At 33.4% G+C, this 15865-nt stretch overlaps 1 protein-coding gene across 1 annotated transcript in view; it reads left to right on the top strand.

Annotated features, from left to right (window-relative positions):
• The window catches only part of CEP192 (centrosomal protein 192), a 162506-nt gene that overhangs the window by 118616 nt on the left and 28025 nt on the right, over positions 1-15865 (top strand). Inside the window, exons 38-43 of the mRNA XM_039846883.1 lie at positions 463-553; positions 709-885; positions 4797-5057; positions 5316-5431; positions 6958-7067; positions 9746-9884. Of these exons, the coding sequence (XP_039702817.1) occupies positions 463-553; positions 709-885; positions 4797-5057; positions 5316-5431; positions 6958-7067; positions 9746-9884 (894 nt within the window). The remainder of the gene's footprint in view (positions 1-462; positions 554-708; positions 886-4796; positions 5058-5315; positions 5432-6957; positions 7068-9745; positions 9885-15865) is intronic.

The raw sequence follows: 15865 nt of genomic DNA on the forward strand, positions 1-15865 counted from the left end.
AATTTAACTGCCAATCTTCAAAATTTGAGAAAAATAGAGGTTTACTCATGATTTATTCTCCAGTGAGGAGACGATTTATATACATTCAAAGATTGAAAGATTTTCTTACTACCAGCCAGCTGCTATTCATATGTTCATTCTACTTGCATTGTAATTTTGTCCAAGTAAGGTTAATCTGGATTTTCATTGATATTTTATAAGAGATAATACCTATACATAGAGTATAAATAATAAGGACAGCTAAGGAGATTAAACCATAAAGTTTCTGTGTTATCAATCTTCAGCATACGTTTTCAGAAATGTAGAGTTCTAGGACTGTGAAGAGACAATTCCAGGCTGCTAAAATGGCATGTGCAATCAGTCTTCTCTGAACATTGCAACTGGTGTTCATTGGCTTTGTTTTTATAGTTGTAGCAATATCCATGGAAGAAAAACACATTTAAAATCTATAATCATTTTTAGGCTTCAGAGACTAGCTTTAAGAAATAATTCTACGTCTACAGCCCAACACTTACGACTGCTTATTAGAGGACAAGATCAGGACTGCTTTCAGGTGTGTAGAGTGCATGATTTTGTTCTATGTTCTGTTTGGATCTAGAACATATACATAGCAGACCATTTTGTGTTGTCTTTAAAGAGTTTGTGTTATTGGCATGTTGTATTTGTGCTACAGCTTTGTTTTATGCAGCAATTGTTTTTAAATTGTAGCTTCAGCACACTTTTGGTTCAGAAGAACGACTAACCAATAACTGTGAGATCAAAATTCGTCCAAAGGAAGACATTAACATCTCTGTATTATTTGCACCTACTCGATTATCTTGTATGTTGGCTAAACTAGAAATTAAACAACTTGGAATTCGATCACAACCAGGCATTAAGTTCACGGTAAGATAATTTTATTGTTTTATTTCCTCCCATAGAGTATATGTGCTGCTTATTATAAGTCAAAATACGTGATTGCTGAGATTTACAGACAAATTAGGGAGTAATTATGTATAATATAGTATTGTCATATTATAAAAGCAGCCACCATAGTACTCCTCTAAGTAATAACCTCTTCTAAAGATTTTAAGTTCATTTCAGTTTGAGAATTTTGAAATGTACCTAACTTTACAGGAGCACATATTTTGGTAAGTCCAGATCAAACTGCTTAAGGTACTGTCTTTCCAATTAAATTTTATTCATTTAGTTTAAAATATTTATTGACACTATTTGCTAGACTGTTTCAGAATACAAAGATAAGAGTTTTTATATTTTGTTTCTTACCATAATTTTAAAAAAGCATTTCAAATAATTTCTTTAGATACATTCAAAGCACTAAGAGATAAAAGGGGATAGATCATCGAGAAAAGGAAAATGAAACCCAAGCTCCATTAAAGTGCATACCTTAAAACTGCAGAGTTGTTTGGCAGTGGGGCTGGGAGTAAAATTTTGGTTCATTTCCTAGTGTCAAAGAAGGAATGAGATAAAGATTAACAATACTTTCAAAAAAGATTTATTTTTTAAAATAGATATTTATGACAAATCTAGCTTTATTTGTTGCTGGAATTGACATATTCTCCCTGGAGCTGTTCAGTTGCCCCCGTGGGCTATGGTGAGTGAAATAGCACTAATATCTTTCTACGTGAGCCCAGGACACAATGCCAGAGTACTACATACTCTGATATCGGGTTACAGGTAAGGATCCAAGTGGTTTATGGAGAGGACTGAATGGGCTTTATCTTTTAGACTATTCTGAATATATTTTTATTAGTTTCAGGTTTGCTAACCAAGATTCTGAGGTTATTCCTAAGCAGGAATCTCTGGAAAACAAACAATTCCCTGGTCATTTAGGGCAGAACCTTTAATTTGACAGTTAACCAAGCAGAAATTCTGGTTGATGCCCTCTTAAGACAAACCAGGATCCTAGTGGGAGTTCTACTTAAGTAGATGCTACCTGTCTTCTCTCAGAGGTGGGTGGAATGGAACCTGATGTGCACAGAATATGATTCTTATCTCATAAGAAGACTTAGACCATTAACTTTGATGCATCTTTGTAGAGATAAGTAGCCAGGTAGAGTAGTAGAAGAGCACTCCCGAGAGAATCAGGAACAGATCTGCCTCTGTTTTTCACAATCACCCTTGATCAGTCACTTCACTTGCGCATGCTTCATTCCCTTATCTGAAATGCAGTTAATTGCAACCCCAACTTCTTGGTGTGGTTCTGAGGAACAAATGAAATTATCTATGCTTCGTATTCTATAAAGCATGATGGGACTATAATAAAAATGTATTTACTACATGCTGAATATGTATGCCAGGCACTACTCTAAATCATTACATGGATGATTTTTACATTTTACTTCAAAATAACTGTCTGAGATCATACCACTGTCTCTGTTCTACACATGTGGAAACTGAAGCCCAGAGAGATGAATGCCTGTGGTTGTGCATCTTACCAGTACATAGTCCAGGCCGGTTTATATTCAGGCTGCCTGACTACAGAGCCCACATTTATCTGTTGTGCAGGCGCTAGGTATTTATACTAGCTCTCTGTTTTCTAGTGCTTTAAAACAGCGATGCTCAACCAGAGGCCATATTATCCTCCAGGGGACATTCAGCAATTTTTGGAGACATTTTTCGTTGTCATAACTGTGGGTGGGAAGAAGATGCTACTGGCGTCTAGTGGGGGGAAGCCAGGGATGCAGCTAAATACCCAACAGTGTATAAGATGGCCCCCACCATAACAAATAATCTGACCAAAATGTCCACAGTGCTGAAGTTAAGAAATTTTACTGTAGAGTGATAGTTTTTCCAGTTGAATATTTGGATTTATTAGCAGTAGTCAAATTTCGTTTTATTTTATCATTCTTCTTAACCTTTTACTCAGTAGTTATTTATGATTCCTTAGGCTTTGAAAATACAGGAAGAATACATATATTGTTTATTTTATTTCTTATTTTTCATCCATCTTTTTTTTATGGGGACATTGGTTAATGAAATCCATATATTAAGTGTTTTTGATTTTATTTATTTTATCAGTAATCACTTTTTTAAAATAAGTTTATTGGGGTAACATTGGTTAATACAATTATGTAATTTTCAGGCATACATTATAATTTGACATCTATATATTCTATTGTGTGATTACCACCCAAAGTCTAGTTTCCTTCAGCTACCATATATTTGATCCCTTTTACCCTCCCCCTCTATATTTGACCCCCTTTACTCTGTCTACCTATCCCCTACTCCCCCACTCCCTACCCTTTGGTAACCACTAGTCTATAGTCCATGTCCATGAGTCTCTGTTTGTCCTGTTCTTTTTTTGCTTTTAGGTTTATATCCCACAAATAAGTGGTATCATGTGATTTTCTACTGTTTCAATCTGGCTTATTTCGCTTAGCATGATTATCTCGAGGTCCATCCATGTATTAAATGTTTTTAAAACCTAACTTTTTCCTGTTGTTTTCTAGTTTCATATGTAAAATTTACTTGTAAGTTTCTGTGAGAAAAGAAAAATTAGAAACACTTTTGGCTCTTGAAACTGCTAGAGTTCATTCTGAATTAGGTGAGATTTGTAGGAACTTAGATTTGAAGCCCTTTAAAATGCTATTTGTACTAAAAGGGAAGCCAGTACCCATTTATGAGGAGGTTAAATTTAATTTTTCAAAATGTTATTTTAATTAGATATATAACACAGCTCAAGCTATTTTATGTTTTCAGGTTTGCAAGGAATTCTTTGTAACCTATTTTAATTAAGAATGAAAGATCATTTTTAAAGGAGTGCATTTTAAAGGGTATGAAAAGTTTGTTTTCTAACGGGGTGCCTATTTTCCTACATTCTTATTTATAGAGTTTGTTCTGTGAATCCTTGTTTCCTGGTAGCACTGTGCCCTGTGGAAGCAGCTTGGCTGAGCATCAGCACCAGTCAGCACCTACAATCTGCCTCTAGTCTACACACCCGCTACCAGAGTGCCTGTCCTCTGAGAGTTATTTGAGTCCTTGGCTTCTTTTTGGTCCCTTGGCACACTTCTCTCTGACTCTGCTAGACCAAAAGCTAACAGAATTATATGACAGTAGACTTTCCCCCACAAAACATTTCATTTCAAAAATTCAGAATTAGTGGAGAGTTCAAATAATTATGCAGTGAACTCAGATACTCTACCACTTAGATGCTATAATTGATGTTTTGCTGTATTTCTTTTATCACATATCTAACCATCCATCAACTCATCTATTTTTTAATGCATTTCAGAGTAAATTACAAATATCAGTATGTTTAACCCTGTATTTCTTTTTTCTTCTTTTAGGCGAGGCAACCCTTGGTTGACCTCAGATTGCAAGGACCTTGTCAGCTTACAATCCCTTAATTTTTATGCCTATAGCACCTGGTTTTCCTAGGTGGTCTCCCATCCAAGTACTAACCAGGCCCAACCCTGCTTAGCTTCCAAGATCAGACGGGATTGGGCTTTTTTAGTTAACCGTATATTTCACCCTATACACTTCTTAAGCATATCTATAACTGTACTTTTAGTCTTTTGTTATCTAAGATTGGCTTTTATAACAATTAAATAATTATTCTTAGTATATTGGAAGGAAAATAGTTTTACAGCTCTTTGATTTGTTTTTCTCTAAGACAGAGTCTTTAATATAATGCTGGACTGGAAGTGGGGTAACTACTAGCCATAGTACAAAAAGAATAATAATTTTAATTGTGTTAAATCTGTATGGATTTTCTTCTTTGACCATAATTTAATCTTTGCTTTTGACTTACATAAAAATAATTTTGAGTGTATATGTACATTATGTGTTTTCAGATACCCTTGTCTGGATATGGAGGAACAAGTAATCTTATTTTGGAAGATGTTAAAAAATTATCTGACAGTTACATGGTAACCTTGAATGACTTAATACCTGGCAAAGAAAGTAGAATTGTTTTTTCTATTCGTAACACTGGCTCTCGAGCAGCTTTTGTTAAAGCAGTAGGTTTTAAGGATTCTCAGAAAAAAGTTTTCCTGGATCCTCAAGTATTCAGGATTTTTCCAGATAAATTTGTGCTCAAGGAAAATACACAAGAAGTAAGTAAATGAGTCTCCACACTAAAAATATAAACTCATTTCTAGCTTAAGTTAATAATTATATATTTTATGGCTAAAAACAAATAATATTTGAAGTGTGTTTAGGAATAGGAATACTTCTCGGAAATACTATACATATGCATTCTTGTCTATATTGACTGTTAGGCTTGTATGACAGTTTATTCAGAATACGATAACTTAAATATTTAATATTCACTTGATTTTTTTTTTTTTTTTTTTTTTTTTTTTTGGCACCAGAACGTTACTATAATATATAATCCATCAAGCAGAGAAAGCAGTTACAAAACTGCAACAGAACTGTCAACTGTATACTTCTTTGGTGGAGATGAAATTTCAAGACAGCAGTATCGAAGGTAGTTTACTTAGATGGTATTAGGACCTATTCAGTAGAAATAGTCAAGGCTTAAAAATTGGTTTGGGATTAATGAACTGGTAGGTGAAAAAATCTTGGTAAAATTTGTGTAGCTAATAAGCTACCATAATGTGAAGAAGAAAATGCCTGTAGGAAACTCATCTATATTTGCATTGTGCTCCCTTTTCTAGGCATTATATTGTGCCTCTTCTTTACTCATATGGGAGCCTCAGACTTTATAATAGGACCATCTTTGTAGTGATGGTAGATTGATTTCAGAAAAGACTTAAGAACTACTGAAAGAGTATATTGTCTAAACACACCTGACTTATTTGGAATATTTCTGGGAAAGTTGTGATTTGAAAGGATCAAGGTATATTTTCGAAATGTGTAGGATGTTTAAGTTGGTTGGCTACTTAAAGCATGTACTTCTGAAAAATTTGGTACATCTAGTTTAAATATAGTATGATGAAATATCAAATTTAGGTATTTAGGTTTAGGATGAAATGTCAAATTTAGGTATTTATTTAGGTTTAGGTATGATTTAAAGATAGGTAACATTCTTGTATGTTGAATTTAAAGTTCTTATAAAGTTTTGTTTCCTAGTCTAGAAGAGCTGACTATAAAATAAGTATGAAGTTCACGATGTTTCATCTGTTAGTAGGAAATGTTTAGCTCCCAGTAGGAGAGAGGTATATGCATATACCAGTCTTCTTCCAACCTTTACTCTGCTGTGTTTTATTCCGATGCATAATTTAGGATATTGTATTTTATCTTTAATCTCTCGAGGATTATTGGAATGTTTAAAAAGAGAGAGATTAATGAGAAATTGCTACATGATGTTAGAACAGACCTAATATGAGCAGCTCAACTTTGAACCTGATTTTGTTTTTCAATTAAGTATTTTAGAAATAGAAACTGACATTTGGAGAAATTAGATGAACACGTTTGGGTTTTTTTCCTTTATCTCTACTGAGAGATAGAAATCGGAGTATTGTTTTAGAACTCCTCTTTGATACAGATTTAGGTTAATGAGATTTCTTTTGTCTGTGAACATCTGAGTATTACAGAGAAATTTACATTTCAGTTCTCACACCTTAAAGATTCTGTAGAAGAGGCCAGATAAACATAGTTATATGGCAATTTAAATGTCCCCCTCTCCTGGTTTATGTGTATCATTTTTTGACATATTTTTTTTGGGAGATTTCTGTGGCCAAATTATTACAAATAATGATAATGTAAAACCTGAAAAGAATCTAATTTTATTATTCTTTCTACTCTTATATTAGGGAGTTCTTGTTCTGATGTTAATATTTAACTGAAACTGATGGTTTACTTCCATGTATAACTTTTAAGGCAATTTGCAAAACAGGTTTTCTTTTAAATTATTTACATTTGATTTAAGACATGAGAGCTATGTACTAATGTTTCATGCTGTTGGTGGAATTTGCCAAATACACTAATAAAAATCTAATTAAGGTCATTTTATATGTAAAAGCACTTTTGAATAAAAATCTTTTCTGACAGAGCTCTGTTGCATAAACCAAGGATTCTAGAACAGATACTTCCAGAGAATAGTGTGTTGCAGAATATTAATTTTGCCGAAGCATTTCAAGATGAGCTACTAGTAACTGAAGGTAAGGATTTCAACATGTCTTAAATCTTTTGGGTCATTTGTAGTATTATCTAGGTCTAGTGATGTGATATAAGGAGGAAGAGTATTAGTTTAGATATGGTGACAGGCTTAGTTTGAGCCACAGTTCTGCTATGTGACTTTGGACAAATGACATCACTGAAATTTAGTTTTCTTATCTATAAAATGAGAATAATAATAATATCTAACTTCTCATCCATACAGAAATATTGTGAAGATAAAATGAGAGAGCTTTGCTATGTAAATGTTAGATATTTAATATATTATTGCACCTATTCTGTGGGTAGACTTTTAAACAGGAGAATAATTGTTACTAAATTCAGATTAATTACTATTTAAGATTTAATGATTGAAAGCTTACACTGATTTTGAGATTTCTGTGCTTTTGTGCCTATTTTATGGTCATAGAGGATGTGATAGTGGCAAAAAAAAATCCCAAATAGATGATGGAGTGACTCTAACTTAGATGTTTAGCCCTCTTTGGGCTGTGTTATGTTACAGGTAACAATAAAGGCCCAAGAGTAGGGAATTACTTAATTATGCAGTGTAATATTTTGAAGCTATTAAAACAGTGATGTGATTTTATATTAATGACATGAGAAGCTCTTCATTTATTAAGAAAAAATTATTTTTAAAGTTTGCATAGTAAGATCTTATTTTGGTATAAAAATAATGTGTTTATATATAGCTACATAGGTAAAATTGCAGTAATAGACACACCAAAATATTAACAATAGTTATGTTCTAGTGATAGAATTTCAGGTGATAGTTTTTTTCTTCTATTTTTTTTTTTTTTTAATTTTAAAGGATGAAATATATATTGCTTCTGAAATGTGAAATGATAAAGGAAAAGGATACTTATGCCTATGTGGAGGTAATATAGAATAGTCTGATCTTTTCAGTAATTAGGAGTCTACTCAAAAGGAAGGCAGCAGTTGGGGTTAATTAAAAATAATGTAGAGATTTGACATGGATCTTGTCAACAGTGTGTTAAAGGAGCAGAATATGGAAAGAACCTTGGATTTGGAGTTGAAACTCAAAGACCCATCTCTACTACTTCAGCTCCTCTGATCTTCACCTTATCTCTTCCTCAAAGAAAGATCCCAATAAAAGAGTTAAACTAAACTATGCTGTGTAGTTGGAACATAAACTTAGTAACATATTGCAACAATAGTGAAGACTGTGTTTGAAAGTAGGTAGCCTGAGTTTATAGTGGTTCAGAGCTTGGCACAGTTTCATGATTCAGCAGCATTTCATTCATGAATTGAATAGACATGAATTGAGAGTACAGGGTGCCAGTCTGTAGAGGTAAAAGATGCAGTACTTGCCCTCTGGGGGCTTATAGGCTCAGAGGAAGACAGATGATTAAGGTATGGTGTGAAAAATGCTATGATAGAGCTGTGTTTAGGAATCTGGGGGAGCACAGAGGAAGGGTACTCCCACTTAGAATGAGGAATCTTAGAGAATGAGGAAGAGTTGACAGGGTGGAGAAGATGGGGACCAGAATGAGAAAGGATGTTCCAGGGAGAGGGAGCTGCGTGTACAAAAATTCAACAGATGTATTAAGGGTCATGTGTATAAACCCAACCAAGAGATAAGTAACCTGCTTATGGTTGATAAGATCACCCATCTGAGATGGGGTTGAACTGAGACTTCAGGAGATTTTTGGGATGCCAGATTCTACCTCAAGGAATTTGGATTACTTAAGATGGTATATTTATCATTCAGGTGAAAGGAAGAAACAATCTTACTTTGTTTTCTGTTAGTGTAGTAGATCACCTATGAATATATTGCAGTTGAACTTTCTGCATGATTATTTTGAATACCATTTGTTTGAGCATATTTCTATTACTGGCATTTATAATCTTTTGCAAAATGTGTAAGTAGTACATATTTTCACAGTTGATTTAAACTTTTATATTCACATGTCTTGGTTATTATAAATTTCCATTTAAAAAGTATAATTCTTAATATCTAACTTACATGTAGAATACAAACGTGTTCTATAAAATTTCTTGTGTGTATAAATTCAGGAGGAGTGATTTAGAGGTATTCAACTCCAGCACTATATTATTAATCTACAATATTTAATTAATATTGCCTGGTTTCTAAATTTGCTTAAGTTAAACATCTGTGAGATCACCACTTAAAATTATATACTTTTAACCTCTGTGCTTCAGATTCCTTCTCTTTGATATGGAGAAGATAATGCCTACCTCAAAGAGTTGTGAAAAACAATTAGGTTAATAGATACAAAGGGATTAGAACAGTGCCTGGCCCACAGTAAGCTTTATATAAATGTTCGTGCCACATATATCTTTAAAAATGTTCTTATTTTAATGTTCTCAACAACCCCTGAGATAGATTGTTACTCCATGTTCTACTTGAGGAATCTAAAGCTTAGAGAAGTTAATTTGCCAGAGGTTACGGAACTAAGGACTGGCAAGATTGTAGCTCAAATCCAAGGCCAGAGCCTTAGCTACTGATTATTGATGCTGAACTGCCTATAATTTTACACTAGTCAGTAGTATCAAAAATCAAAATATCACCTACCCCTAACCTAAGGAAGTAATATTTTGTGGTCGAAAAATATATAAATTTACCTGTTATTTTGTGGTTTGATTATGTAGATTCATGTATTTCAAACATTTTCTATTTCAGTGTATGATCTTCCCCAGCGGCCTAATGATGTTCAGCTCTTTTATGGAAACATGCGTAAAATTATACTTTCAATAATTGGAGAATTCAGAGATTGCATTTCTAGCAGAGAATTTCTTCATTCTTCCAAAGAATCTAAAAGGTAAAATAAGCAAAATCTCGGTCACCAGATTTTAAGATTATTTGATTCATAGTATAGCTGATCTTTTTCCTGTACTTTATTATTTTTTTGTCTCAAAATGTTTATTTCACCTTTATTTTTTGGTTAGGTTGAAACAATTTCAGATTTACAGAAAAGTTTAAAAATAGTACAGAGAACTCCTATATGCAACTTACACTGACATTCCCCAGTTAACACTTTATCACATTCACCTTATTATTTATGTAGATAAAACTTTTCTTCTGAACCAATTACGGGTAAGTTGCAGGCATCATGACCAATTAGCCCTTCGTTTCCTAAAAACACAGCTGCTTTCCTGCATAGCCATCAAAATTAGGACATTAATGTTGAAACAGTCGCTACTGCCATCTAGTCTACTGATTCCATTCAGTTTTCCTCAGTTCCTCAATAACGTCCTTATAGTTAAATAAACAGGAAACTTTCTCTTTCCTCTACTTATTTGGTCCAGAATCTAATCTAAGATCATATGTTGCATTTAGTTAGCTGGTCTCTTTAACCTCTTTGAAAGAACGGTACCTCCAGTCTTTCTTATCTTTCATTACTGAGATAACACCTAGGGCTGGATTATCACATCAGATCCACAGAATCAAAGATATTAACCAGAATTAAGCTTTACTAATTAGTTTAGTTAGTTATTTTTACTTGTACCTGAGGTTTATTTTAAATTACACACAAAACTTTGGTTAATTTGTTGTAAAACAAGTCTCTTCTCCACTGACTTCTCTATTTTCATTAACCTATGGTCACTAACTCTGCTGGTCAGCTAGGGACAAATGGTTTTTCTTAGACATTAGATTTTTCAGTGCTAAAACCAGGACCATTCCAAACAAACTTAATGCCAAAGCTTGCCCAATTCCTGTGGTTAAGCACCAGTTCATGATTTCGACATCAAATATAAATGTAACCCCTTAGTCACCCTCAGAGGATAAAATTCTCATGACATATGGACCAAAATCTGATTCTAGATATAAGTTCCCCATCATTATTTCCAAGACTTCTAGATAAGGGACAAGTGATTTAATCATTTTTATAGCAAACAGCGTTCAATCAGTGGATCAAATTAGAACCACATAAGCTAAGATGCCAGACAAAACAAGTTTGAAGCCTCACTCCAACACTCAATAACTGAGTGGCATTGTGCAAAATAATTTATTATTTTTTTTTATTTTTTGCTATCTAAGCTTTTATTTTATTATTGATACATAACATCCAATACATATAAATAGAGAGTACGAAGATTTAATTTACCCTTTCTGCTGTGCCAGACTCATTTAAAAAATAAGGTAAGAAGATGAAGAAAATTATTTTGAAAGAGATTTCAGTTCATAAACAATTAACTTATAGCAAAGAAATATTAAAAATTATATGAAAGAGTGGTGGGTGATAACTTGAGTTTTAACAATATATAAAGTTTTTAAAGTGTTTATACATTTGAAAAGAACCTAAAGAGTATACTTTTTTATATTTTTAGAAATTAAAATAGATTTCTCTTAGAATTTCTGTATATGTTTAAAATTTTTCATAATAAAATGTTGGAAAATAGATTAATTGTATTTTACTTTTTTCATACCTTGTTCATTCAGGTATTTCAATAAAATCGATGATTATTTAATAAGGAAGAAAGTACATAAGTAAAAGAAACAACAAAATCCAGCCCTTTCAAAAGTTCCTTGAATATTAGTATATTCGATGTGGTAAATTAAAGTAATTAATTTAGTTTTAGAAAAGTTTTGATAGTATATTCAACAATATAATACATGCTATCAGAATAGAACTTACAGCCTTTGAAAAGCTCTGTGGTCAGAGTTTATACTCGTTAGCTCTTTCAAACTTTTTGTTGCTTTTAGGTTTATATCACACATATGTGATATCATGTGATTTTCAACCTTTTCTGTCTGGCTTATTTTGCTTAGTATTATTATATCAAGGTCCATCCATGTTGTTGCAAATGGCAGTATTCATCTCTTCTTATGGCTGAGTAATATTCCATTGTATATATGTACCACAGCTTCTTTAGCCAGTCATCTATCGTAGGACACTTCGGTTGCTTACATGTCCTGGCCACTGTGAATAATGCTGCTATGAACATTGGTGTGCAAATATCTTTTGGGATATGAGTTTTCAAGTCTTTGGGGTAAATACTCAGTAGAGGGATTGCTGGATCATATGGTAGATCAATTCTTAGTTTTTGAAGAACCTCCATACTGTTTTTCATAGTGGCTGTACCAATTTGCAGTCCCACCAGCAGTGTATGAGGGTTCCTTTTTCTCCACATCCTCTCCAACATTTATTATTACTTGTCCTGTTGATTATAGCTATTCTAACAGGTGTGAGATGGTATCTCATTGTGGTTTTGATTTATATTTCCCTAATAGCTAGCAATGTTTGTTGGCCATTTGTATGTCCCCTAGGGAGAAGTGTCTGTTCAGGTCCTCGGCCCATTTTTTGATTGGATTGTTTGGGTTTTTTTGTTGTTACTGAGTCGTATGAGTTCTTTGTATATTTTGGATATTAGGCCCTTATCGGAGGCGTTGCTTGCGAATATGTTTTCCCATTCAGATGCTTGTTTCTTTACCTTGTTGATGGTTTCTTTTGTTGAGCAGAAGCTTTTTAGTTTGATATAGTCCCATTCATTTATTTTTGCTTTTACTTCCCTTGCTTTTGAGGTCAAATTCATAGAATCCTTTTAAGTTCAAGGTCTTTGAGTTTAGTTCCTATGTTTTCTTCTATGCATTTTATTGATTCAGGTCTTATATTCAGGTCTTTAATCCATGTTGAGTTAATTTTGGTGTGTGGCGATAGACAACAGTCTAGCTTCATTCTTTTGCAGGCGGCTTTCCAGTTTTCCCACCACCATTGATTGAAGAGGCTTTCCTTTCTCCACTGTATGTTTTGGCTTTTTGTTGAAAATTATTTGCCCATGTAAATATGGGTTTACTTCTGGACTCCCGATTCTGTTCCACTGCTCCGTGTGTCAGTTTTGCTGCCAATACCATGCCGTTTTGATTACTGTCGCTTTGTTGTATAGTTTCAAGTCGGGCAAAGTGATGCCTCCAGCCTTGTGCTTTTTTCTGAGGATGGCTTGGCAATCCAGAGTCTTTTGTGCTTCCTTACGAATCTGATGATTTTTTTGTTCCATTTCTTTAAAAAATGCTGATGGGATTTTGATGGGGATTGCATTAAGTCTGTATAATGCTTTAAGTAATATGGTCATTTTAACTATGTTGATTCTGCCAATCCAAGAACACGGAATATCTTTTCATTTCTTTGTGTCTTCTTTGATTTCTTTTAATAAGGTCTTGTAGTTTTCATTATATAGATCCTTCACATGTTTCGTTAAGTTTATTCCTAGATATTTTATTCCTTTTGGTGCAGTTGCAAAAGGAATTAATTTTTCCACTTCTTTTTCTGACACTTCATTATTAGAGTATAAGAACGCTATGGATTTTTGAACATTGATTTTGTACCCAGAAACTTTATTTGCTTATTGTTTCTAGTAGTGTTCTTGAGGAGTCCTTAGGGTTTTCTATATAGAGAATCATGTCATCCGTAAATAGTGACAGTTTGACTTCTTCATTTCCTATTTGGATGTCTTTTATATCTTTCTCTTGCCTGATTGCACTCGCTAAGACTTCCAATGTTATATTGAATAACCTTGCCTTGTTCCTGACCTTAGAGGAAAGGTTTTTAGTTTTTTACTATTAAGTATAATGTTCGCTAAGGGCTTGTCATATATGGCCTTTATTATATTAAAGTATTTTCTTTCTGTACTGATTTTGTTAAGTGTTTTGATCATAAATAGGTGCTGTATCTTCTCAAAGGCTTTTTCTGCATCTCTTGATATGGTCATATGATTCTTATTTTTTAATTTGTTTATGTGGTATATCACATTAATCGATTTGCCTATGTTGAACCATCTCTCTGCCCCTAGGATGAAGCCCACTTGATTGTGGTGTATAATCTTTTTAATATGTTGCTACATTCAGTTTGCCAGTATCTTATTTAGGTTTTTTGCATCTGTGTTAATGAGAGAGATTCATCTGTAGTTTTCTTTTTGTGTGTTATTTCTACCAGGTTTTGGTATCAGAATAATTAATATTGGCCTTATAAAATGAGTTAAGAACTAAGTATTGCCTCCTCTTTGAGTTTTTGGAGGAGTTTAAGGAGAGAATAGGTATTAAATCTTTGAATCTTTGGTAGAATTCACTGGTGAAGCCATCTGGACTTTTACTTTTTGGTAGGTTTTTGATGATTGTTTCCATTTCCATACTGCTGATCAGTCTATTTAGATTTTCCATTTCTTCTTGATTCAGTCTAGAAAGGTTGTATCTTTCTAACTATTGGTCCATTTCTTCTAGGTTATTAAATTTGGTGTTCTATACTTTTTCATAGTATTCTTGTATGATCCTTTGTATTTCTGCAGTGTCTGTCGTAATTTCCCCTCTTTCATCCCTGTTTTTGTTTATTTGTGTCCTTTCTCTTTTTTCTTTAGTGAATCTAGCTAGGGGCTTGTCAATTTTATTAAACTTCTCAAAGAACCAACTCTTTGTTGCATTTATTTTTTCTATTGGTTTTTTTTTGTTTTCAATTTCATTTATTTCTCTTCTAATTTTCATTATTTCTTTCCTTCTGCTGACATTGGGCTTCATTTGTTCTTCCTTTTCTAGTTTTTTAAGATGAAGCATTAGGTTGTTGATTTGGGTTCATTCTTATTTTTGGAGGTAGGTCCGTAATGATATGAACTTTCCTCTCATGACCACTTTTGCCATGTCCTAAAAGTTTTGATATGTTGTACTATCATTATCATTCATTTCTATGTATTTCTCGAGATCCCGCTTTATTTCTTCTGTGACCCAATTATTCTTCAGTAGTATGTTGTTTAAGTTATTCTTCAGTAGTATGTTGTTTAATCTTCATGTGTTTGTGGTTCTTTCTGCTTTCTTTTTGCAGTCGATGTCTAATTTCAAAGCATTATGATCAGAGAATATTGTTGGTATGATTGCAATCCTCTGACATTTGTTGAGGCTATCTGTATCTGTATGTCCCAGTATGTGGTCAGTCCTTGAGAATGTTCCATGTGCACTAGAGAAAAGTATAAACAGCTGTGTTGGGATGAAAGGCTCTGTAAATGTCAATTATGTCCAGTTGGTCTAACATATCATTTAAGGATGTTATTTCCTTATTGATTCTGTTTGGATGATCCGTCTGTATCTGACAGTGGAATATTTAGGTCCCCTACTACAATACTGGTTTGGTCTGTTTCTCCCTTTAGTTCTGTGAGTAATTACTTTATATGTTCCGGGGCTCCCTGATTGGGAGCATAGATATTAATAAGTATTATGTCTTCTTGGTGCATGATTCCTTTTATCATTATGAAATGTCCCTCAGTATCTTTCTTTACCTTTACCTTTTTTATTTTGAAGTCTATTTTGTCTGATATTAGTACCACTACTCCCACTTTTCTCTTAAATCCATTTGCTTGAAATATCATTTTCCACCCTTTCACTTTGAATCTGTATTTGTGTTTGGAGCTGAGATGTGTCTCCTGGAGGCAACATATGGTTGAGTTTTGTTTTTTGATCCATTCTGCAACTCTGTGCCTTTTAATTGGTGAGTTCAATTCATTTACATTTAGGGTGATTCTTGAAATATGAGGTCTTCTTATAGCCCTTTTATCTTTTTTCTGATAGCTCAGTGTTTCCATTGCTTCCTTGTGCTTTTGTTTTCTTTATTTTGGTTGGCTTTTGTGCATTTTCCCTCTGGTTCTTCTTGTGTTTTATGTTACATACTTCGGTTCTGAATCTTTGATGTGTGGTTACCATTACAAATATGTAAAGGATAGTTATATTTATATATGGTCATCCATTTTCTTCTGCACATGCCTTCTCTCCATTCCCCTTTGTGAATTTGGATCTTTAAATCCTTCCCTTTTCAGTCATTGT

The sequence above is a fragment of the Pteropus medius genome, unplaced genomic scaffold (genome assembly GCF_902729225.1).
Source record: "Pteropus medius unplaced genomic scaffold, Ma_sr-lr_union100, whole genome shotgun sequence".
Taxonomy (NCBI): domain Eukaryota; kingdom Metazoa; phylum Chordata; class Mammalia; order Chiroptera; family Pteropodidae; genus Pteropus; species Pteropus medius.